We start from the raw sequence: 17,774 nt of genomic DNA on the forward strand, positions 1-17,774 counted from the left end.
TATAAAGCGCTTTGGGTTTTCCCCTCAAGCCTAAATAATAATAATAATAATAATAATAATAATAATAATAATAATAATAATAATTTATTATTTATACTCCACCCATCAGGCTGAGTCCCCCCAGCCACTCTGGGCGGCTCCCAATCAAGTATTAAAAACAATACAGCGTTAAATATTAAAAACCTCCCTGAACAGGGCTGCCTTCAGATGTCTTTTAAAGATAGGATAGCTACTTATTTCCTTCACATCTGAAGGGAGGGTGTTCCACAGGGTGGGCGCAACTACCGAGAAGGCCCTCTGTCTGGTTCCCTGTAACCTCACTTCTCGCAATGAGGGAACCGCCAGAAGGCCCTCGGCGGTGTATCTCAGTGTCCGGGCTGAATGATGGGGATGGAGACGCTCCTTCAGGTATACAGGACCTGATGGGTTCAGTCTTCTTCCCCACCCCAATCCTCATCTCTTTCGCACATAATTATTAAAATCGCAAGAAATTACTTGGGCAGAGAGCCCAACTGGGGATCTTCGCATGCAACCCTCTTTGAGCAGAAGGTCTCTGGCCAAGTTACCACTGTCCAGGTTTCTGTCCACCAAGTATTTTTATCAACAAACTTCATCCAAAGCCAAGCATGTCTTAAATCCAATTAGATATGGGGAAGTGAAGGCGGTTTGGAGTCAAGCACGTGCTTAAATCTCCCCACTGAGTTCAAACAGAATTAGCTTTGGTTGAATCATGCCCTAAATTTAAAATGCACCGGACAAGATACAACACTCTCCAAATAAGTTACTGTCCAGACTGTGAGCATGCAACTTCCTGTTACTTATACTTCCATAATATTCTGTACCCAAAGCATTTTAAAGCAGCTCAACTTTATTTCAGTTTATTTCTTTCAGTTTCACTGTCTTACCTTGCTCCAGAGATTTACATCAAAGGACCTGTAGAGGGCAGCAGAGGATAATTAATCGAAGGTCAGAAATATTTGTTTAATTTAGCCCTTTCTTTAAGAGAAAATCGTAAAGCTAAGCACATGCAGATTTGTTTGGGTGAAGGGTATTAAAAATAAATTAATGATTTACACATTTTGTCAGGTTTATTTTTGAAAAATGAGTTCACGCAGTATATAAATTGCCACAGAATAGGAGGGCTATGTTAGAATCCTTTGCTTCAATGTGTTTCAACCAGTTTCGTGCTCGTATTTACATGGGGAAGCCTGAAAACAAAAACATCAATGCAAGTGTAAATGTCCATTCAGCAGAAAATTAAGGTTCCTCAGACCTTCCGGTAACTACTTCAGATGATTTTTGAGAGGGTTAACCACAACAGTAATTTGAAGCTTGTACATGAATAGTTTGCTGGTGACATGAAAAACGTACTTTCCAACACGCTTAGTCCATTTCCTTAAAAGTAATGCTGAAAGCACTTATTAATCTGCATGATTAATCTGTTAATGTGTTATTAACCATTCAACTCATTATCACGCATTAAATGTAAATGCATTAATCAGTTTTCAAATGTCCCCACTGTTAAAGGTTCAGGGTTGTAACCTATCTGCATATCCAAATTCAGGCAGCATTTTCAAATTAAATAAGTCATACACATGTATTATTTAATATCAACAATTACTTTCACTTCATACTCTCCAAAATACAGTAGTGAGATACTGTAACATATATCTCCTCTTCAGACTGCCAGGTTGAAAGAGGATTGCATAATTTCATTTTTATCTGCTTTTTTTAAAAAAAAAACATTATTGGCAGTTTTGTGAAATACTACCTGTCACAGTATCTCATGAAACACAGTCCTTGAGAAGAAAAGAGACAAGACTTCACAATATATGAGATGCTCCCTCACAAGCAGAAAAGAGGTATGCACTGCTGATTTTAAAACCTTAATTGTTTAGCATCCTAAACTTTCTGAACAAGAAATTCCAGCAGGACATACACTGAATCTGAAAAATGGAGGAAGATGTTCCCAGTTTAAATAACCAGAATGACACTGTAATATTTACTGCATAGTGTGAAATTGCTGCTCCACAGCTACAGATTAGGGACAGTGCACTGGAAGCAAATGCAGACGGATTCTAGCTGTTCTTGGAAATGAGTAGGTTAAAATTATGACTTGCATTCACCTGTTGGAATGTCTTTATCAGTGTAAGAATTGCCTTGTTGACCGAACAAAATCTGTGTAGTTGAATGTTCGGTTTCCAACACTGATCAGCCAGACACCTGAAGTTCTCAAACAAGGCATAACAGGAAGAGTCCTGCCTCCACACCTCATTCTGCTGACAATATCCAGCCATTAATATCAAGAGATATACTCAAAACATAAAAATGTTGTATTGGTTTCAGATGGGCTTCCCAAAAGGCATTTGGTTGGCTACTGTGTGAACATACTACTTGATGAGATAGATCTTTGGTCTGGTTCAGCAGGACTATTCTTTTTTCCTTTATTTAATACTTTTATTTATTTTTAATTCCAGTTAACAAACACATCGAACAACAGCAGGATTATTCTTATGTTCAGATGCTACTAGACCTGGTCTCCATGAATCTGCCCGACCCTTTAGGACAGGGGTGCCCAAACATTTTTCAAAGAGGGCCAGATTTGATGGAAGTGAACATGCATGAGGGCCGACCAAAGTTGAGCTTTTTTTTAGGATTGAAGAGCTTTTGGGGGGATGTCCCCCCAAGGTTTATTGACCTTTTTAAAGGATTTGACAGCAATAAATGAATGAACTGCCACAGGGGCCTGATAAAACCGGCCGGAGGGCTGAATTGGGCCCCAAAGCAGACTTTGGATATGCCTGCCTTAAGAACTAGCACAAAATAACCCATATATAAAACACAGTACTTGTTGCTTCTTGTTATGTGTTACACACACACACACACACCACGGTACTTGTTGGTTCTAGCTCCTGAAAGCTCTATCTTAAAAGACCTCCAACCCCTTTGCCACCATCTATTTCCCGAATTCTTCCGTTGTCCCCCTGTTGTTGTCTTTTTATAATATAGCATTCATCAAGAATACAAACAACAAAGTAATGGATACCGGTCACCAGCTACAAAGCGAAATGAGGTGGAAAATAATAGCAGCATGCTAAAATTGTACCTTGGCTTCAGGATCAGTGCTACAAGCTTTTCTGTTTGTTTGTTTTTTGGAGGGGGGGAGGAAAGCTGCACCCTACTTTGCTAAATTCCGACTTATCCTCATGAGGGAGGTTATAATCCCACCGACACCAGACCCATATTTTTTCCACCTCTCTGACTTCCTCCTCTCTCATATCTCTATCTATATCGGGGGAGGCAGCCTCGCCTGCACAATAAGCGATAAAAAGAAGGGCGCTGCTGCTGCTGGGCTTTTCTTCACGGGCTTTCTGCTGGGGGGCGGGGCGGAGAGCGCTCTGCACATGCTCAGGAGACCCCTTAGCCTACAATAAACACCCTCCCCCCGGACCCTGAGGAGGCAGCCCAGCCTCTCTTGGCGGCTCCCCACCTGCGCTGCTCCCGGACGAGGCTCCGCCGTTCTCCTCCACGGGCATCGCACCGCCACTTCCGACTCCCGCCGGGTTTCGAATGCCTCGCGGCGCTTCCGGCGGAGTGGGCGGGGGAGGGGGAAAAACCCGCACGCTTTCCAAATATCGCGAGATTAAAGCGCCGGCTTCGCGTGAAACTGCCGAGACAACAAATCCATAGACTGGCAGCCGGCGGCGGCTACACGGGCCACACGACGAGGTCTGGCGGGCCGGATTCGGCCCGCGGGCCTTGTGTTTGACACCCGTGCTTTAGGACCATCCAACCTAGTGGCCATCAATGAGACTCAGCTATGACCAGGAACTTCCCCGTTCTACTCTGGTCTCTGCCATGTGGCCTTAGAGGCAAACCCCTCTCTTTGCAACTTGAGTTCCCCCATCTGCAATATGGGGATAATAATACTGACAGGGCTGTTGAAGGAATTACAACTATAGAACACGTGTGACACTATATACACAATATATTGACCGATACTCATTAATGATAGAAGCTCCAAAAACCACCACATACTTTCAAGTAAGAGTTGCTGCCGGTGTGTTTTGAGGCGGGAGTCTGACAACCATGAACTGTCACCAACGTTTGCCTTTCAAAGGGCGAGTACGCTCACCAAACCATAATTAACTACACTCGACTATAGCTGGACATAATGCCTGAATTAATAGCAAACTGGTCAGCAAACCAGAATGGCAAATCATGGCTTATGCTAACAGAGGTTTTACTAATATTTTACTTTGAAAGTTACAGCCATCCTACCCAAAGTTCCCTTTCCTTGTGGGTTATGCTGCTTTACTTCATGAGCAACTGGCCAGAAGACTAGTACTTGCACTGTTTGCCTCTTCACCTCCCACCTCCTTGGAGGGTGAACGAAACAGGATTTCAGTAGCAGAAATGCCCTGTTGTTCTCCGGGAAACACATAAAGAGGCTAGGATGGAGGTTCTCTTTCAAGAAAAACAAGCATATGGCTTGGGTACTGCACTCTGGTGGTGTGATGGTGGCCAATGAGCACTGGAATACACTCTGAACTGCCAGAGGTAAAGAGTTATGCAAGCACCCAAGGAAGCAGACACTTTCATATGTGCATGGCTAGCTGTACTTGTCACTTCTCCAATGTTTATCCCTCTGAGTTGTGACGTTCTGAATTTACGAAACATCTCTCAAAACTCTTCCAAGATTATTCTTGGAATGGGGAGGTGTCTCGAAAAAGCCCTATGTCACTGAAACACGTACACAAGGTCTGAAATTTTAATGGACCTATTTTAAAAACCTAAAGCAGTCTATGGTTGCTGTGCTTATTTAACATTTCAAGGCATTGTTCAACAAAACAGCTGATTTCTCTCCGTCAGAAAGGGGGTTTTAGGAAATATTGTGCTATGGTGGCTTTTCAGAATTTCCCCCTTTTTCTTCCTGTCCCACCCTAACTCCTTTATTCAATACAGATTCCAAACAGGATTGTTTTATGCATTATGATCTGAAAACATAATAGGTATAGATATGACAGAGGAGGGGGGGTATAACCTAAAGCATTTTGATCTCAAGGAGAGGTAGGGCATTTCAGATGTTGCTGAACTCCAACTTCCATCAGCTACAGCCTGTCCAGCAGTCTGGGATGATTCAAACTATAGTTCAATAATACCTCAAGGACCACAGAAAGGCACAACTGGTCTGATCAGGATTTCAAGTATTGGCCAAATACTTCACCAATCATAGTGAACACATTTTTAGGCCCTGAAAACAGATGGAGTTACCCTATAAAAGGTACCATAATATCTAAATCTGCTAACTTTGGCCAGAGAAAGAAATTTCAGAAATGAACAAACCAAATAGCACAAAATGCATTTCTAATGCTATAGTCAATAATTGCTTCCCATTATTTTCAAAAATCTCATTTTACATACTGAACTAGCATGATGAGAAGACAATTTAGGGTGTTGCTGTTTAGCATGTGGAATAACTTGCGCTCTGATATAGCAACAGTCCAACAACATAGCCTGACAACACATGACTGTGAATCATGAAGCTGGGCTTTGTCAAAATAACATAACACCTACTTGGAGGATGGGTTAAGTAAAAACTGAGCAACAACAATTTATTTATACCATGCCTTGTCGTCGTCAACAACAGCAGCAGCAGCAGCAACATCAACAATTTATTTATACCCCGCCTTTTCCCTGATGGGCAGCTTCCCTCAAGGCAGCTTATATATTAAAATGAGAACCACTAAAAACACAGAACAACATATTAAAAAAACAACTGCAAGAAGCACAGCAATGACCCCCACTAGGGCAATGGGGCTTCCCCTCCTTTACTCCCTTAAATCCTCCCTGGAGGACCGGGAGAAACCCCTGAACAGCACAAAGGGGGAGAAAAGAGATTATTAGCGCTATACTGAATTCCGCCATTTCATTGGGTACCCTTAGGCAAGCACAGCCTCAGTGCTTCATCTGAGATTATCATACCCATCTACTTTCAGGGTTGATGTCATTATTATGGCAACAACTTGCACCAAACACTCTGAAAACTGAATGGCCTATATAAATGATAATTATTACAATTACATAATCACTAATTAAGCTTTCGATTCACAGAACCAAAAATAATTATGCTATAGCCAGTGATTGCATAGGTTGAAAGTTTCCCACCCATGTCACTCATAAGAGTGGCAAGTAGGGTTCATTCTGGCTCTTTAAACCTTAAGAGAGATGATAGGCCTGCACTGATTCTTACAGCCACATATATACTCCTATCCAGCTCCTAACTGGCTTTTTAGCTTATGGGCAAAAATATGCTTTCATTCCTCACCCCCTTTTTCTTAAAGTAAGTGCCCAAAATACCATCCTGGGATTAAGGACCAAGAGCATCTAAGGTACAAAGGTGGCAGTGAAAGCTTCATAAACTCTTACCTTCTGAATCCAAAGACTAGACTGCCTCTGAATTGCACTTGATCTATGGGTGGCGTATTTGGAGAAGACACTGCAGAATAAATGAAAATCCTTAGAATGCGTTGACCCTTGCTTCTCCAAAAAGGATTGATTAAGCCATCGGTATCAAAAGACATTTATTTAAAGAGAATCTGTTTAGTAAGATCATCTTGGCACATCAATGCATGATCTTCCAATAATTTCAAGTTTTAAACACAGAGAGGTCTTTCTTTACTGGCTAGAAAGAGAAAGGTATACAATACCCTGGAATTACAGTGTTTTTTGGAGTTTTGGTCAATTATTAGGGAATGCAGTTACTGCATGCTCATCTCTGTGCATATTAACTTAGAGCAGCAGTCCCTGTTGAATCATTCCCCACCCAGAGAAATACATTTATCTCATACAATTTACATGTATTTAAAAAAACATCAAAGCGTTTTACAAAAGATAAAACAGTAATATCAAAAGGAATCCAAAACACTCATTAGCTCTCAGTAATGTATCTGGGAAGCTAAATTTCATAAGCCCCGGCTATGTGTGACAACAGAGACTTCTATGCAGCACTAGGGGTAGGAGGAGTTGGCTTAATTCAAGCCAGGAATGAAACACCCAAGCTGGTATGTGTGGAGGGGAGTTGGGACAGCATACAGCTGACGGAGGAAGAACATGGACATTGAACCGCTCTAAAAATCAACAGCTATGCAGAATTTCTAGTAGTTGAAACATGAGTGCCCATCTGTCTTTCAAATGCATGCACTCCAGCAGAACGCATTACTTCTTCCATGCCAGCTTCCAGACAAGCAGCGCAGGGCAGGAGAATCCAAATTCAGTCCCTAGACCAGAGCTTTCCAAACTGTGCGTCGTGACATGTTAGTGTGTCGGCTGCAGTGTGTAGGTGTGTCGCGCAAATGCTCCCCATGCTCCTCCCAGAGCTGGAAATGGGTTACTTTAACCTCTGGTTTGCTCGTAAAACTGAATCACCATGTTGTGAAATGATACCTGTCTAAAAAGTGTATCACCAACATGAAAAGTTTGGAAAGCTCTGCCCTAGACCAACTGGGCCTTACACTGAAGAGCTTCCCTGCTTCTTTGTTGTGATCACTCATCTTTTTTGTTATTTAAATATAGAAATAAATAAATGAGAAAGCAATCTTGTGTTTAAAAAGTTTTTGTTCGTTTCAAAAAACAACAACACGGTGCAGCTCTGTATGCTCAACTGCTGCTGCCGCCGCCGCTGACAGCCGGCAAGCTGGTTTCCTTAGCAACAAACAAGTCTGAGGAAAAAAATGAAAAACAGATGACAATGAAGTGGAATGGGGCAGTTGAGAAAGGGAGAACAGGCACCCTTGTGCACATTGTCTAATGCGCCCAGATTCCTTAACTGATGCTTCATTGTTTTCATCTTGCCAGTTTTGGGAATCTGTGCATTATAGAACTTTGACTCCAATGAAAATCCTGTTTATTTGTATATATATATATATATTTTGTGTGTGTGTGTGTTCTATGATGGCCTATATTTGTAATGCCTAATAAAGGTTTGGCGAAGTAAGAAGCATTATAGAAACCTGGAAGCTGCGATCAATAGCCCTTGGTAGCAGTCCGCTTTAACAGGTTGCCTTCCCCTTAACCAGCAAAAGGAAGCTTTAATTTGATCTATTAACATTAAATCCTTTCTGGTAAGACTATCAGTATACAGCATGGGTAGGCAAACTAAGGCCCGGGAGCCGGATGCGGCCAAATCACCTTCTCAATCCGGCCCAATCGGTCCGGGAATCAGTGTGTTTTTACATGAGTAGAATGTGTCCTTTTATTTAAAATGCATCTCTGGGTTATTTGTGGGGCCTGCCTGGTGTTTTTACATGAGTAGAATGTGTGCTTTTATTTAAAATGCATCTCTGGGTTATTTGTGGGGCATAGGAATTTGTTCTTCCCCCCCCAAATATAGTCCACCCCCCCAAGGTCTGAGGGACAGTGGACCGCCCCCCTGATAAAAAGTTTGCTGACCCCGGTATACAGATTCAATGGTTCAATGTACAAAGCAGCATTTCATGACCATTATGAGTCTTGAAGCTACTAAAGACAAGTATGCACTGATGACTCTTTGGATGTTGTAGCAGTTTAAGTGGGGTGGAGGAAGAAAAACATTGATAAACACACATAAGGAAAGTAAAGGAGATGGACAGTGATCCCAAGATCATCATGCTCCACACTTGGAAGTTGTGCAGCGTATCAGAATCTCACTTATGAGCACTATTGTGAGCTTTGACGTCTCTGGTTACCTAGGACAAGTGCTTAAAACCATCCTTCTTTGTTTCCCCATCCCATCAATAGATAGCCACATGAGGGAAGAGGTGAGATCACTGATCATTTGTTGGTGAGCATTGGTGGAGAAATTTGAACCACCTCACCTAGTCTGGCACCTGGCAATGCAAATTGTCTGCTCCAATGCTAATCAGAGCGACTAATGAACAGTGAGGGGAAAATAGCACACACACACCCAGCTGATCACTGAGGAGGGCTGTGTCTCCACTCTGTCAGCAGCGAACTGTGGGGTCAGGCATACCTGACCTCTGGTTGTCCAGTCACTGCTGCATACCAAGATGGAAGGGGGAGGGGAGCTGCAGGGGCAGACCCCATCCAGCACTCCTGCCGGCACCAAACACACTGCAGCCTTGCTCTTCCACTGCTCTGTTCTAATACTCAGCAACAATGAGAATGCCACTGCAACCCCAGCCTGCCATCCGCTGCTACTGCACCCTATAGATGGGAGAGTGTGGGGTGGCTACACCACTGCTTGCATGTAACCCCCAGGAGATTGGCCAAGACTGAACACCACCCTCAGGCTAAAAGAAGTTTGGAAACCAATGCCCTACTGCTTGAGATTGTGGATTTCATAGAATAAAGTTAAATGCGAATTTATGGATTTATTTTGTGCCTGTTTTTAATATGAATCCTGTATTTATAAAGAGGCAAGCTACACTAGAACTCCAAGTCTAGGGAACTGGTGAAGTAAATTTTATTTATACTACCAAGGTGACTTTTAAAAAAAAATAAAAAATACGTTTTTCATTCTTATGTCTAGCTTCAACAGACAACGGCTGTACAAATAATAATTACAACATCAAGGATACTTACATAAAGCTAAAACATCCTCCAGTCTCCCAGTGGCTGCTGTGTATCTGATTTCTGCTACAGAGAGTGATTTACTATCAATAGGACAGTTTGCTTCCTATGGAAAGAATATAATTCAGAGACGAAATGCAGTAACAATTGGGAGAGCACAGTGGTTAAGACCCCCAGCATAAAATTTGAAATTTGGTATGAATTCAGCAATCAGCCTTAGACAAGCCCCGTCCTCTTCTGAATGGAAGGTCGGCGCTGGCCTTCCTAATAAAAAGGGAAAGGGAAAGGACCCCTGACAGTTAAGTCCAGTCACAAACGACTCTGGGGTTGCGGTGCTAATCTCACTTTACAGGCTGAGGGAGCCGGCGTTTGTCCACAGACAGTTTTTCCAGGTCATGTGGCCAGCATGACTAAGCCGCTTCTGGCGCAATGGAACACCGAAACCAGAGCAGCACATGGAAACACCATTTCCCTTCCCACCGGAGCGGTACCTATTAATCTACTTGCACTTTTTTTGGCATGCTTTCGAACTGCTAAGTTGGAAGGAGCTGGGACCGAGCAAAAGAAGCTCATCCCGTTGCGGGGATTCGAACCGCCAACCTTCTGATTGGCAAATCCAAGAGGCTCAGAGGTTTAGACCACAGCACCACCTGCGTCCCCGGCCTTCCTAATAGAAGGTTGCAAATATTTCTGAGATATCTATGTATTACACTTGCACAACAGAATCTCCTCGCTCTGTGTACCCTTAAATATGTTCTAGGTTTCCCTCAACCTTCTGGAGCAGATCTGGAGAGGGCATGGGGTGCGTACAGGCAGAGGACAGGGAGTTCCACTGTACAAGCATAAATCCTGGTCCTGACAGTTAGTTGGATATTGTCTAAGACAATAAAATGTGTATTTAGTTGCAAGCCAATAGCTTTTAGTTATTACAGCAACCATTTGAGATGCATAAAGATTTAAAAATTAGAAATGTGATTTAAATGAATGGCTTAAAATTATACTGGTGTAAAAACGAGCCCCCCCCCCCTTAATGCCTCAAAGCAGCTTTCTGGAAAAATACGGAAAATGCATTAAAGATAAGGTTTAAAAGTATATTTAGGAGGCATGCTTCTAGGGCTATTACAGCATCGGATCACCACAAAAGTAAAATGAAACCTGGTAAGTTAACATCACTGGGATATAAAGTAATAAGCCAACTACTTAACTCACCTGCAGCAGATGGCGCACAGAGCTGATATCATCAAAATTTGTCAAAACGTAGTTGGAATATGTTTCTATATCAGGCTCTACCTGCATTTCATGCATTGCTTTGAGGACTTCAATTGTACCTAAAGGGCGGGAGGGAAAACAGATGCTGAACCAGATGCTGAATTTCAGCTACCTAGAAACTTTGGGCCATATTCAATATGTCCATGTGTGAACGGATCAGAGTTCCGCTTCTCCAGTGGAACCTCTCCACCTACAGCCCCTCACATGCCCCAACATCTGCCCTGGAGGATTATAGGACTCTCCAGAGCAGATTTGGGGGTAGATAGAGGGACAGGATGTCTATTTATGCAAACAGAAGTGTTAACACTGCACTGGATTCAACCCTAAAACTATAAATCTCTATGCATTGTCAGAAAAAATTAAATGATTGGAAATGGCTCTACAGAAACGAGACTTTGTGTTTTGTTTTGTTCCAGTTGCTGCTCTGTCTTGTCCTCGGGAATCAGGTTCTGCTGTGAAATCAGCTACATTCATATGCATCTTTACCATAAGCAAATAAGCCTACAACCAACTCCCAATCTGGTAGTCAAGGTTCGGAAACCAAAAGCTATTAGGGCTAGAGCTGGGAGATATTTCAATTCATCATCTGAAACCAGCATGAAGTTCAGATCACAATACTGGTTTCAGACCTTTTGAGCAGGCAAGTACATCTTGGAAGGGTGTTTCAGGGAGAAAAGCAGTAGGAATGGATTCCCCCCTCACCTTTGCTGCTGCTGGTGGCAGGCACTAACACTGCCCCAATTCAAGGGGCTTTTCTAGGGGTGGGAAGGAGCAGCATCACCCCATTTGCTCAGCTGCTTGACGTCCACTGGTCACAAGGGGCTGATAGTGGGCACTTGCTTCACCCCACTGAATGGGTTTTTATCACCCTGTTTACTCAACCATTTGTGGTCCACCTGCAATGAGCAGCTGGCTGTGGCAGCCTGCTTTGACCCATTGAAGGGGTGTTTCTGAATGTCCGTGGTGGTGTGATGGAGCAGTGAGCATTGCCCTGTTAGAATCACAGAACTGTAGGGTTGGAAGAGACCATGGGAATCACCTAAGCCAGGTACATCCAACAAATGTACCGGTAGATCACTGGACGTCTGTGGTAGATCACGGGCTCCCCACAAAGAAGCTTAACAACTTTGGCTCCCCTAAAAAACTTTGACCTGAACCCAAAAAAGCAGGGCTTTCCTCCTCCCTAAAAAAAAAAAGCTCAACAACCTTGACCTGAACTCGCCAAAATGGGGTAGATCACTGTCAGCTTTTAACTCTGTGAGTAGATCGCAGTCTCTTGGGAGTTGGCAACCCCTGAATCCAACCCCTGCAGTACAAGAATCTTTTCCCCGATATGGGGCTCAAACCCACAACCCTGAGATTAAGAGTCTCATGCTCTACTGACTGAGCTATACTGGGTTCACAGGGTTTTTTCTTTTCCACCAACTATAAGGAGCTGTTGGCTTTCCTGAATACGTATGTTTGTGATGAGAAAAGGTTTGGGTGGGAGTTGTCTGTGAGAGTGATAGAGGAATGCACTTGGGTAAAGAAAGGGAGTGGTGTCTGTGTGTGTGTATGTGTCTGTGTGTGAAATGATCCTGTTATTAGACACTGTTGCTGGAGGGAAGGGGAACAATATTGTGTGATCACCACAATTAGCTACAAATATGAATGCAGTGCATGTACGTTTGCTTGTGGATTAAGGAATCGGCTAGCTAACCCTGATCAGTCCAGGATCAAGTCAGAAGATATGAAACCATTGAAGGTAAGAAGGATCACATGCAGCCTGCCTGCCTGGAGATTTAAAATCCCAAAACTACCTTGAACCTTGATTTCAGGGCGTGTGAGTCACACAGCTCCAGACTGTTATCTGCCAGAATCTTAGAGATTCAAAGTGGATTGCTGTATACAAGCACACACTATGGCAGTTTTCAGTTTTAAAATCTGGGAATTGTCTAGAGGAGAGATTGCTTTATTGCAGGGGTGTCCAACTTCCAAGAGTCTGCGATCTACTCTACTCACAGTATTGAGCTTTTTTTAGGGAGTCAAAGTTTATGAGCTTTTTGGGGGGGGGGGCGGTGCATTTTGCTAGGGGTTCATAGATCAGCCAGGAACTACCAGGGACATCCCACAATCAACCAGTAGGTCGCAATCGACCTGTTAGGCAGCCCTGCTTTATTGTATTTGTAAACCTACTTATTTTTCACTGCATTTTTGCTCCACTGGTAGCATAGGGAAAGTAACATAAAACCAGCCTAGGTAAAGTCATTTCCCAAAGAACTAACTCTTTTGACTTTTTCGTAAACTTCTATCTTTGCTTCATTAAAAAAACCTGTGAACTCCATTTACACATCACCTAAGCACAACATTTTAAGTTGTTCTCGGGGAGACGTGAGGGGGGCGTGTTAAGGCTGTTTGGTGGAAGGCAGCTGGGGAAAATAACTCTTCCACTTGATCAAAATAAAAAAATTCCTTCCAGTAGCACCTTAAAGACCAACTAAGTTAGTTCTTGGTATGAGCTTTCGTGTGCATGCACACTTCTTCACACGAAAGCTCATACCAAGAACTAACTTAGTTGGTCTTTAAGGTGCTACTGGAAGGAATTTTTTAATTTTGACTATGGCAGACCAACACGGCTACCTATCTGCAACTCTTCCACTTGATGGCAGCAGAATGGCCTAAACTGGGAAGGGTGGGCAAACAGAAGGGGACACTGTTCTGGCCATATCTCCCTTCCCAACACACTGTAGCAAGGAAGAAAAAGTTAGCAAATTTAAACTTGGTTACAGTGGGGAACAAGGATTTAGGTGTTAAGACAGGGGTAGGCAACCTAAGGCCCGGGGGCTGGATGTGGCCCAATCGCCTTCTCAATCCAGCCCGCGGATGATCCGGGAATCAGTGTGTTTTTACATGAGTAGAATGTGTGCTTTTATTTAAAATGCATCTCTGTGTTATTTGTGGGGCATAGGAATTTGTTCATTTTTCCCCCTTCAAAATATAGTCCGGCCCCCCACAAGGTCTGAGGGACAGTGGACCGGCCGAAGGCTGAAAAAGGTTGCTGACCCCTGTGTTAAGACAACAACCTTATGGAAAAGTTGGGTTTTCAAAATGGATCTGAAGAAAGAGAAGTAGTAACAGGAACACATTCAGCAAAAGTTTCACATTTATTGGCATGCATTTAGAATGCATGGTGGGATGGTGGTGTTTTTTGTAAAACCAACCCCTGGTTAATCCACTTAACTAATTTAACTATTAAAAAGGAAACGTAAAAGCCTTGCATCTGGCATTTAAAGGTTACCACAAAGACACTATGGCTAAGTTCTTGCCTTTTAAAACATAATGCTGCATTTTATTACATCATGTCTAGCTAACCAACTCCGGAATTCATGTCAAAACCTATACAGGTACTGGAATTTTTGTAAGCATAAAAATGATTTGTCAGATGCTGCAGGATACCAGATTCAAGTAGCATATGCTTTCCCCCCTCCTTTTTCCAAGTTGCCTCACATATTTGTTACTATAAAAAATTCTAAAGTTTCCTGAAGTCCCTGTCTTTGCCCTGGAGTGCCACCTATGGAAAAGTGACACTTCCATGAATATTTTATGCAGTGCACTACGGTGCAAATAATCAAATGTGAATTCCCTTTGAGCACTTAAAAATACATGCCAACAAGTCACACTAAATTAAAGTCGCATCATTTGCTCAAGTTTGCCTTAAAACAGAAGACGGACTGATTTTGGCCAAGAACCGGCAAATGTATCCAGAAAGAATTAATTACAATATAATTTTGCTCAATACATTTCAAAATCTGACAGCAAGCTTATGCTTTATATTTATAAGATGTCAAAAAACGGTAACGAAAACTCAGCTGAAACTGCATTTCATCAGCACTTCTATACTTTGAGAAAAGTGTTTAGATGCACATTATCCGTAACATCTGTTTGCTTTTAAAATAACTGCTACAATAAATTAGGCCCATAATAGCCAGGAGATGTGGGTTCAAATCTCTACGCAATCAAGCAAAAAATGCTTATGGCCTTTCATACCCCAAATTCACATCTGTTACAACTCTCTCTTTGCTGGCTTTATTTTTGAGCAGATGCAAGTGTTGTAATGAGGATTAGAATTTAGGATACTATTAATGTTTGATATGGGGAGAGGCGTTTTAAGGGGATATTGGATAAAGTATCCAAGGAAGATGGGAGTGCCTATCAAAATGTGCACACATAGTGGAATTACTTGTTCTAAATATATGCTTGCAGGGATAGTTTTCTCTTTTAAACATCCATTTGCACTTGCAACAGATTCCTATTTTTAAGGCTCAGGGCTTTAAACCAGTGCACACTACTAAACTATCTGATTAACCGACGGGGCTGGTTTAAACCAGGAGTCTGAGAGTAAAGGGCATACTACACTTTGCTACCTTATCATTCACTGAGTGGCTGCATTCACACATAACACTAAAACATAGTTTATTGTTGTAAGCACAAGTAGAAAAGAGCTGCTATGGGCCCTTGGGGCTTTTGCTCTCTTCCAGCTGTTCCAGAGAACTTTGGCAGCATTCTGTATGCATCACAGGTTGGGGCTTAAAACAAACCCTAGTTACTTTCCCCACAAAGAAACTTATTTATTATTTATTTATTATTTCATAAACTTTATATACCACTTGCTTGTAGAAAGACCACAAAGCGGTTCAAACTATGGGTTATAAATCTGGCTTGTTTAAACTACAATCTCTGGTTTGTATGCAAAGACAGCCTAGCTTTCATGATTATTGAAAACGAATTCTGCCAAAGTCCTCCTTCTAACGCAAGCCTTATGGTAGCTTGTTACTGTATGCTGCCGTAAATCATGGCTTACCAGCATGCGCGAACTGAGTTAATATCACAAAACACACACATATTGAGGCTTTGCTTTATGAAAATGCATTAAAAATTTAATAAACGAAATTAATCAATTAAAAGGCAGATGGCCAGTGCAAATTTAAATTAGTAAACATACTTGCTGTTTACTGGTTATATCTAGGTTAGTTTATCCAATATAGATAGTACTGCCTCTTTAGCAGCATACTGCAGGTGAAGAAGTCAGGTGACAGTTTTGAATGTTTCCCCAGATAGAAGATGCCTGAATACAATAAACTAGTATATCAGGGGAAATACTACACAAAATTCTTCCTCTCTGATGAGCTCATCTTCTTTGTAGGGGGTAGAGACATTCAAAACACAGTACAACCTGATATTCTATCACTTCATTCTACATAATCTGAGCTTTGTCAACCTAAGCAGCAGAATAAGGTAGCAGTGTGGTCTGTACCCCCCCAAAGATACAGGCAAACTATTTCATATTTTTTTATTGCTCTCCCATTTACCAAGAGTAACCAACTAGCATATAAAGAGGAAGGTTTTGTCTTAGCCCAAACCCTGCTTTCCTAGCTTTCCAACTGCAGAACACAGGCTAAATGTGTAGAACAGGCAATCCACTTCAAATGCAACAGTGACTGCAATGAACTGTAAATATCTTAAGATTAAAAAGCGCACGCGCGCACACACACACACACACATTCTTAGCATCATGCATAAGCCAGGATAGCTCTAGCACGGTCTTAGTCAAATCTGTGTCAACATTGATCAGAAAACAGAGAGACTGAATGCATCTACTTATATGCTCACATGTGTTTGAACATGTGTTGATATATAATGAAGGAATGCTGCTGGGGGAGGGGGGATATTTTGGCAGTGGATCTGGAATTTTGCTTTAACCAGTGAATGAGGATGTAGCAGTATCTGTCAGTGGGTCCAAAAAGTTTAGGAATATCTCTTATGCCATTAGTGCCACTAGAGAAAGGGGTGTCACACCTTCAGAGATGTCTGGAATTTATACCACTGGTAGAGATGATTGCTTGGGAACTTCACATCCCTCATGTCTTTAATAAATTTGCAAACGTTTACAAATTATGTCCATAACTGGTTGCTGGATTTTCTTGACTGACTGGAAAGAAAGAAGCTTCTTACCTTGTGGGATGTAGCAATCTACTATAGAAAGCATGTCCGTTACAAACACACCAACCATTTTGCATAACCAGTATGTGCATACAGACTTTGCACAGATTCTTCCCAAGAAATGCAATGCACAAATGTAACAGACCAAAGAAGCATGCCCGCCAGAAATTTATTCTGCATAAGCTTCCCTGAAATGTGGGAGAAACTCATGGCACAACATGTGACTGATTTTTCTGTGCAATTCTCTTTGAGGAGATGCGATTAACAATAATGTAAATGGTTTAATCACTACCTTAATTTGCATATGCTTATCATCTTTGACCTTTCTGTCCTCACAACAGCTTCATAGCACACTGTCATTATTTATATCAGGTTGACAGCTCAAAATCTAGGAATGAGGTCTAGTAACAGGGCCAAGGAGATGCCATGCACATGGTTTCTGAGCTTCCCCTCCTCCTTCCAATTATGATTCTTCACTTTCCCTGCAAACCGGAATAGGCAACTCACATCAAACTGTGGTTTCCAATTCTAGTACAGAGAAGTTCAAACCACAGCTTGCCAATTCAGATGTAATGACAAACTATAGTCGTCCAGAGAAGGAAGTCAGGGAGGAAGGCAATGTGCACAAGGACAGCTGAACTATGGATTTGTTATGGTTACTGAGGACCCGAATGGGTTGGGTTATGACCCTCGTCATGTGATAGGGGCAGGAGAGCAAAGAACTCTGGGAGGCAGGTGCCGTCCCCTTCAGTTTTTTCCCCTCCTGTCTGACGGATCAGGTCATTTTCTCCCAACTCTCTCTGCCACCTAAGTGTTTCTGCCTTCAACAGTACTTCATTTCTACTTCTTTACAGAGAAGATCAGAGAGATAGTCCACAGAACCTATCAAATCTACACTTCAGGTAAGACCAATCATCCTTTTGCAGTTAATGCAAACTGGTTCAGTAAGTTTATGG

At 42.2% G+C, this 17,774-nt stretch overlaps 1 protein-coding gene across 1 annotated transcript in view; it reads right to left on the reverse strand.

Annotated features, from left to right (window-relative positions):
* The window catches only part of LRPPRC (leucine rich pentatricopeptide repeat containing), a 116,609-nt gene that overhangs the window by 72,130 nt on the left and 26,705 nt on the right, over positions 1-17,774 (reverse strand). The window contains exons 12-15 of the mRNA XM_081188406.1: positions 10,780-10,898; positions 9,583-9,676; positions 6,430-6,499; positions 906-933 (exon numbers count right to left, since the gene is read on the reverse strand). Of these exons, the coding sequence (XP_081044532.1) occupies positions 906-933; positions 6,430-6,499; positions 9,583-9,676; positions 10,780-10,898 (311 nt within the window). The remainder of the gene's footprint in view (positions 1-905; positions 934-6,429; positions 6,500-9,582; positions 9,677-10,779; positions 10,899-17,774) is intronic.

This window comes from Podarcis bocagei (genome assembly GCF_964188305.1).
Source record: "Podarcis bocagei genome assembly, chromosome: 3".
In the NCBI taxonomy this organism is placed as follows: Eukaryota; Metazoa; Chordata; class Lepidosauria; order Squamata; family Lacertidae; genus Podarcis; species Podarcis bocagei.